We start from the raw sequence: 8,467 nt of genomic DNA, 5'->3' as shown, positions 1-8,467 counted from the left end.
TCTGCCCTTGCCCCATCCTGCAGCAAGGAGTGCAGAATATGAACATTTAAGAGCAGGAGTGCTGTGAAAACAAAGGCTGTTTGTGTTATCATGTGACCACTGCCTTTATTATGCCTTTAACATCCCATTGATCCGACCATTAAACTTCTTCCACACAACAGTCACTGGATTTTGAATTCCAATAGGCTGAAAGAAACCCAGGCAATAAGACATCCATTAATTCCAAAATGTAAATGACTTTATATTACTTTATTAAACAGCCATTTCTAAAGAACAGTAAAAAATACGAAAACATGCATCATTTGGTGTTCTTAAAAAACTGTTGTCCAAAATAAAGACTGTTAGAAAAATTAAACAAGATTAGCCCCAATACCCCTTCTGCTCTCCACATAAGATGTTTGGTAGTTACAAATACCGTTCCAGCTCTTTTAGCAAAGTTTAACCTTGTGTACATTAGTAATTCTATTACAGGTGGGTGGGTTTTCTATTCACATTGCTTCTGTAAACGAGATCAATTTAAAAAATGCACTGTTATCAAGTTTAAGGAACTGTTTTCCTGTACAGTGAGTATAAATAGGAAGATCCTGGATTTTCCTGCCATTCTATCCAGCACTCCATTTACTCAAACATTAAAGATTTCAATTAGTATAAAAATATAACCAGAGAATAAATGTCTGAGAAGATACAGTATTTGAGTGAGTCATAGTTAATAGGCAAATAAAACACTATTAATGACTTCCAAATCTGGACACCACTTCTGTACAGCTTCTACTCTTCCAAGACCCAAGTATCACAGTGCTGCACAGCAAGGCACTGCTTATCCTCCTGAAAAATTCACTTCTTATTTACTACAAATAATTTAACATGTAGCTGAACTAACAAGCAGGTGAGGGATGGATGGGCAGGGTACAGTCAAAGCTGCTCACAAGCCACACCAGTGGGCACCTGCTCCTCGAGGGGGCATCTCAAAATACCTGTACAAGTTGGCAGGAATCCTATCTTACTGAGCAATGCTGGTGTGGGATATCTGCAAAGCAAAGTCACAGCCTTGCTACTTTTCCCTACAGAAACAGAAATAACTGGCTTTGTCCCAGGAGAGAATGGTAAGGCACAACAACAGGCTCTTTGGGAAGCCTTGGTACTAGAAAGACTGAAGTGATTTTTTTGACAGGAATTTTTTTTTTTTCCTAAAGCAGTATCACTGCACATTAATCATTTTTATTTAAAAAAAATTTCTTCTTACATTTTTTTAAATATGGCCTCCAATTAAAAGTAAGACAGAAGTGCTACATCTAAAAATGGTGGGATGTTATAATCAGATTTCTGGTCCAAATACAGCCTTGACACAGAGGCTATTTGCCCTGTGTGGGCTACCACCTTCCATTGATCTGCTTCAGAAATCTGTGAGCCAAAACTTCATCTTTTATACTGTGAAGAGAACTCTCAAGGCTTAATTTAGCACTTCTCAAGTATGAGACATGACAAAAACAGTCCTGCACAACTACTTTTTTCAAATGTCTTACAGCAGTGTTTTCTACATGCCTATCTCCAGTTCTTTTGTTTGGATTCCTGCAAAGAGAGGGAAACAGGATGCCAAATCCAAGCAGGCAGCAGGCACCCAGTGATGGCAGCCCCCCCTTGCCAAGAGAAGCACTGTGCAGGGAGCAACAGAGGGACAGCAAAAGTAAAAGGAGGAAGGAAAGGTAATGTTCCATCTCAGAGCTGGGACACAACCTCCAGGACTGATTTCCCCTGGGTTGGAATGACACTAAACTGAACCAGCAGAACAACTGCTTCCCTGACCTTCTGGAATGAAAGCGATGCTGCCTGACTGGTTAGCTGCTCTCAGATTGTTACAGGCTAGTACAGGAACAACTCTGTCACAAGCTACGTTTCAATACAAACTTTCAGTTGCAAAGTCTTGGAAAAGTGAGGGAAACCAGCATGTCCTGTCAGACTCCACTCACTGGAAGGGCTGAGCTCTGAGCAGACCCTCCAGTGTGGCAAACAGCATTTCATGAGCAGAAAGGCCCAACCTGCTGAGCAAACTAAACTTTGTAAGCAAGAGGCTGCTCTGTGCAAAGCAGAACGAGGGAGGTGGGCTCCTGTGCCAGGCCACTGTCAGCTGCCACTGTCACTCTGAAGTGGCTTTCTTCCCTTTCCAGCTCCTCTGTCTCTGCTCCAGTTCAGCTTCAGTGAAGGCGGCTGGGCCCCAGTTTGTGATTAAGTGAGGATTCTTGGAGCCTGGAAGACAGAGAGCAAGACCTGAGAGAGGCAGTTCTGACAGGGATGTCACACTACCACAATGCAGTGTTCAGGCTGATCCTTGCTTTGTTTTAAACATAAAAGAAACAAACAATAATGATTATAAAATCATTATAGTAGGGCAAATAAAGGGAAAGACCTGGAAGCTCCCATCAGCAGTTGTCACAAAGGGTGATATTTATAGGCTGCTGTGAGCCAGTAAACTATAGGAAAAGGCAGACCTCAGTAAGCCACCAAGTGATATAAGTGCATGAGACAGAATAAATACATATTTTTGTAACTCTTCTGTTGGTAACTCACCTGGCTCTATTAGTCGAATCAATCCCTCATGATGAGCTACTTTATCTTTCCAACTCTTGGTGTTGTTGGCTGCTGTTTCCAACTTCTTCTTAACCTCCTGAAATAAGAGAGCCCACTTGAAAACAACAGCTTTACTCTGTTTTTATATAAAGATACAATGCCTTTCAAACCAAAAGCCAGAACCATGCTAGTACTCCCAGCCCTCTGTTTAATGTGGAACCATCCTAAGTAATTTAGTCACCACCACACTCCACAAAAAAAAAAGTTGACAAACCAGAATCCTAAAATAACAAGGTTTTACAATATTGTGTAGCTGTGTAATGAAGCTAGTCTTCACTCTTCAGCCTAGACTGGTCTTTTGGGCAATTCCAAATGGAAGGCTAGAATGTTTAATTTTTTGTGGATTTTTTTTTTTTGTGGTTTTATATGTTTATTGTATTCAGCAATTCCTTTGGAGCAGTAAATGATGCTTCCCATACAAAAAGCCTGAGATGTCACCTAAAAAAGAGTCAAGTACTGGCCAGAAGCAATCTTGTGATGATGTGAGATGTAACACCACCCTGGGAAGTTGTAAAGTGGCCACAACCACCCCAGCTGGGCCCTTGCTCGCAGTGAGTGCAGCACTTGTGCTCTGTGCCAGGCGAGACAGGCTTGTCCTTCAGAGCTCACCCCATAAACACTCTCCCCTGCTAAACACAAACCTAGCCAAGCTTTCTTTCCTGACCTAAATAAATGCAGGATCAACACCTCTCTAGCCCTGGAAAGTGTGCAGCACTTCAGCCTCTGTACTTGCCGGATTCTGGCTCTTGTTTCTTCCATGAACAGTTACTGACCTTCCCCAAAAAGCTTCAGTAGAGCAGAGAGCAGGCCTGGCTTTTGGGACATGACGCTCTGCTGCACACTGAGGATCTGAGCTAATTCCTACCTATCCTTAACTCCCATTCAGTGCTGAAATACATTTTTGAGGAGAAGGTGCCTACAGTAACACATTGACTTTTCATCTGCAGAAGACAATGCAGTGCCATGACATCATCAGAACACTGCAAGAATCACTACCTCAGAGGCAAAATGCACCCAGCTATGGCAGCAGTGGGACTGCACATGAAGTGAGACTGCAGTAGAAGACAAATGTACACAGAGTATTTCAGGATGTGACTGAGCTGGCTCGCATGCAAATTGTGACAAAAATAAATAAAAGAGGTTGAGAGGTGTGTCTGAAACAGATCCTCTTCTTCAAATGTAACTACTGGTATAGAAACAGAGTAAAAACTAGAAAAACAAAACAAAACCAAAAACTCAACCAACCCAGCTATCCTACCTCTTATAACTTTAGTGCCATACTAACCCTTAAAGAAGCATAATATTGAAGAACTTCAAATTCTATCTATGGGTAAGGATGAGAGGTTGATGACCAGAGCAGCTCACCTCATACTGCTCAAGAGCCTCCTTCCTTTCCAACTCAAGTTGTTTCAGTTGCTCCATGGCCACTTGAAGAGCCTGTTCCTTCATCATTCTCTGGTTTTCCAGCTCTTGCTTCTCTGCTTCTGTCATCTGAATGGTCTGTTGCTGCTGCAAATGCCATTTTTCCAGTTCAGCTCTCTTTGCTGTCTCCTCTTCCAGCAATCTGCAATGGGGATTGTGATGTTAACTGCACTTTAAGCTGAGTCGTTTCCACGCAGGGAAGCCAAATAATTAATTTTTTCTTTCATAGTTTTTTTTTTTTTAAGAGAAAGAAAATATTGGGGTTTTTTTAAAGCTTGGGAAGCAGGGAAAAAGTTATTGTTTGTTGGCTTGCCTTCAGTGTCATGCCAGCAGTGCAAGCAGTCTGACTTTTACAAAGGGCTATTCAGAAAATGTAGTCAATAATGCAAATACACAACACAGAGCCCCAGAAGAAACAGGCATGCATAAGTTATCTTCATTGTCTTAGGAGGACTGAGTATATGAAGGAAAAAAACACACTCCACAAAGCCCCTGTAAGAGGAAATTTAACCCCTTATCACTGCAGTTTAAAATACAGCAAAAAGTAATTTTTACAGATACTTCTTTACAAAATAAACAGCTGAAAAGCCTGTACAGAGTGATCTCAGTTTTTCACATCCTGACATGCATAACACCTGATAGAAAAATAACTGCACCTGCTTTTCCAAAACTGCTGAGCTTGCCCTCTGCTCTACTAAAGGCTAATTGGACATATTTTAAAAATCATAAATAGCAACTTCAGTCTTCCTATCTTAAGGAAAAATGAAATCTGTTCTGTGTTTAGACTTGAAGGTAGATCCCAGTTCCAAGAGGCAAGCAGTCATTAGTAGCAGAGCACAGGGGACTGAAACACTTTTCCACCTGGTCAAAGCCATACCTGGCCTGAAGTTTCCTCACAGTCTCTTCATCCTGACGTGCCTGTTTCTCATCCTCCAGTGCCTCCTGGAGCTGTTTATACATTTCTTCCAGTTCACGTACTCTTTGTAAATACTGCTCCAGTTCAGATGATTTCTGAGCAACCTGCTCTTCCATTTTTTGTCTTACCTAGCAGCACAAATTTGGGACACATGAGCTACCATTCAACTCAGGTTTCCAATTTTTAAAGGAATTGCCAGCTTTCCCTCAGGCCATGTTTTCAGAGGCAAACCTTTTCCTGCTGACTGGACAGCAGAACTGATAAAATTGAGGCTAGATCTGCAGATGTGGAACTAAGAGCATTTAAAAAAATAAATAATAACACAGGCTACTTATATTGACCTACTTCCTGCAGCACAGGACTTCTACAGGGGTTCAAACCTATTTCAGTCAGCTTGATCTTGTTGCTTAGTTTACAGATACAAAACTGAAGGAAGAGAAAGGTTGTAGAGAGGCCAGACATGAAGGTCAGGCTGCTTTAGAGGCACTGTTTTCACTCACCCCTTGGCAGCAGTCTATCTCACACACTTATGTCTCTGGATGATGGCACAGGATGGATAAAGGGGGTTGGAATGTCCTGCCCCATTGGTCTGCAGCCTGCTCCCCTCAGCTGACCCAAATCCCAGTGACCCAGAAAGGGATTGTATTCAGGAATTCATGCTCAGCCCATAAAGCAGCACTGTGTGCATTAATGTCCTGAGATGTCCCATCACATCACTTTTTCTACTTCTTTTCCCCAACTAACAGAACAATCTGACACAGCCCCTGCAGACTGAAAATCAGTTCTTTGGGGAATCCTCAGTGTAGCTGAATAGTAACAATACTGTAAAGCAGCAATATGTATTTATTTTTTACATTTGTGTGTGTGTGTGTATAATTGTAAAATAACACACAGCATAAAAAAGCAATAGTTCAAAGAACACATAAAATGCATTTTGATTATGCCTGATTCATTTTGCTTATTCATACAGCAAGTACTGGCCTCAGGTTCTCCATCTGTGAAAACTACAAGGAGAACTTCAGTCTGCATTTATCCTTCAAACAGTCTATTTTTGCCCAATTTTCCAATCATATTTAAACCTTCAATGCTGTACAAATTGTAGCCAAGCTGATCCAGTATTTGAATTCATCAATAAAAGTATTTTATTCCTATACCTCAAATAAATGCAACACAGATTCCATTCTCCAGGCTCCTGCAAAATCTGTGGAATCCTTTCACAGGTGAAAGGCTGCCTGTGAGGGAAGCCCTTGCTGAACACATGGCTCCCTGTGTGTAACCGCAGCAAAACCCCTTGTGTCCTTCTCACCATTTTTTCTCTCTCCAGCTCCAAACTGAAGCGATCTTGTAACTCAACTTGAGTCTGAAGCCTTTTCTTCTCCTCCTCAGCAGCACGAGCAGCTGCTGCTTCCAGTTGCTGGAAGAGAAGGGTGGAGGGTAGGGGAAAGAAAACAAGGAAGAAAATTTGTCAAAACTAACTTATTTTGAGGGAATGGAACTTTATTTAACAACTTTTGGTTTAAAAAAAACTGAAGAAGCCTTCAAAAGCATCAAAGCACTAGTTTGGATTTTTTAATGTCTGAGATTATTCACAGCCTTTAAATATAATTTATTATCTTGATTCTTTACAAGACAACTTCAAATTTACCAATGAAAAGGCAATTACCTGACTATCTCCAAGTTTCTTCTGAGTCCTGCTTTGCTCAAATGATAGAAATCAATTGAGCAAACTGTATTTCCTCCTCACCTCAATAGGATAGAAAACTATATGAAAGCCCACATTTCAGGCAGGACTGCACAGGACTTCCAATAGGGAAAACATGATAGCAAGCAGAGAATTCATACAGAAACAGAAATGAGAAGCACTGAATTGCCATGGGAAAGCAGAAGTGTCAGGAACTTTGACAAGAATAAGTGATTGTGATCATCCCTCTAACATCCCCTAAACTGCCAAGTAAGGTAAACAAAATCCTGGTCCATAATCATCACTTGAAATTAGGAGGAATATTAGCTAGGGCCTGGGAAATAGCTGCTGATACCTTCCCACCTCTTGCATCTTATTTTACTTTTGTTGCATCTTGATTTTACAAATAAAGACAGCGGTCCCAGTTTTTCCTTTCGTCAAGATTTCAATCCTCACAAGATTAGAAATCTTCAAGTACCAGCCTAAACTTTACCAGTAGTGAAAACAAAAGCATTTTTTCACAAAATTTTCCTAAGAAACTTATCAGATGCTTTTTTAAAAATATGCTGGGCTGTGGAAATTGCTTCCACAGACCTTTAGTAAGAGCAGGGCACAACATAAAGATGTTGTGGGACCTGTTGGAGCAAGCCCAGAGGAGGTGACACTGGGTCACGCTGTCCAGAGAAGCTGTGGATGCTCCATCCCTGGAAGTGCTCAAAGTCAGGTCTGATGGGCCATGGAGCAACCTGTGTAGTGGAAGGTGTCCCTGCCCACAGCAGGGGGACTGGGACTGGATGACCTTTAAGGTCCCTTCCAAACCAAACCTTTCTAGGATTCTGTCATGCTCCTGAAGGTACCACATTTAAACCACGCTCCCTCACCAATCTAGATGAACTAAAGAGATGCCCCAATGATTAAAACTGCCAAGCTACAACTTTCACTCTTCTACATGCTTGTAGTACCACTCTGGTCTCAAACAGATGAGAAGAAGTGGAGGAGAAGGTTCAGGTTTCTGGGTTTATGTTGCAGAAGACAGCACAGAACTGCTCTCCTTTGCAAGGCTTAAATGATGCCAGTGTTTGAGAAGCAGCATTCTTCCTCTGCCAGGACATTCAAAAGCATGTTATTGTAGTCAAATCCAAGATGCCTATTTAAGTGAAATCTCCTCTAGATTTCCTTCCCCACTCTGAAATTAAACAAACATTGCCAATGCTGAGCTGAGAGGGTGAACGTGCAGAGTCACAGGCAAGGGTGGGTGCCAGGCCATGGCCAGAAAGCTCAACAAGAAAATCATCTTTGTCCACTCAGCATCAGCAACTTCTTGCTTTGTCCACCAAAGCTGTCCCTAGCAGGTAAGGTCACTGGGAACTGTGCACTTCAGGGAAAAGCCACAAGTGTTGGAGGGGGAGAGAACAGGAACGCACCATTCCAGCAGGCACAGACAGCACAGAGTCTCCAAAGCCCATGCAAGACCCCAAACTGAAACAGAAAGGGTGCACACATCTTGTACATGCTCTCAAACAAGGAAAAACTTACCTTCCTGTCTGTTCAATGTGCACATGTCAAAATTCCAGTAAAATACATGAAAAATATCTATTTTAGACAAAAGCATTTATTCTTTTGGCATACTCTACTGCAGGAGCTACCAGAATACAAACCAGTCCCAGAGTGCACTTTGGCAGAAGCTGCATAAATGGTGGCTCACTGCCATCAGCAGCAAATCAACCTCTGAGCTTCCCAGAACAATCCAGTTTCCTGAAGCATTTACAAAGCCCTTTCCTTGAAGAAGAGTTTTCTAACTAATCAAACCCTTTCAGTTCCTC

At 41.8% G+C, this 8,467-nt stretch overlaps 1 protein-coding gene across 1 annotated transcript in view; it reads right to left on the bottom strand.

Moving 5' to 3' along the window:
- Positions 1–243: 243 nt before the first annotated feature.
- SWAP70 (switching B cell complex subunit SWAP70) overlaps positions 244–8,467 on the bottom strand; it is a 36,090-nt gene continuing 27,866 nt past the window's right edge. The window contains exons 8-12 of the mRNA XM_084207039.1: positions 6,270–6,377; positions 4,925–5,091; positions 3,991–4,189; positions 2,566–2,662; positions 244–2,244 (exon numbers count right to left, since the gene is read on the bottom strand). Of these exons, the coding sequence (XP_084063165.1) occupies positions 2,135–2,244; positions 2,566–2,662; positions 3,991–4,189; positions 4,925–5,091; positions 6,270–6,377 (681 nt within the window). The 3' untranslated portion in view covers positions 244–2,134. The remainder of the gene's footprint in view (positions 2,245–2,565; positions 2,663–3,990; positions 4,190–4,924; positions 5,092–6,269; positions 6,378–8,467) is intronic.

This window comes from Fringilla coelebs (genome assembly GCF_963513975.1).
Source record: "Fringilla coelebs genome assembly, chromosome: 6".
Classification (NCBI taxonomy): Eukaryota; Metazoa; Chordata; class Aves; order Passeriformes; family Fringillidae; genus Fringilla; species Fringilla coelebs.
Note: the sequence above shows the minus strand (reverse complement) of the source record. Positions and strands in the feature narration are given on the sequence as shown.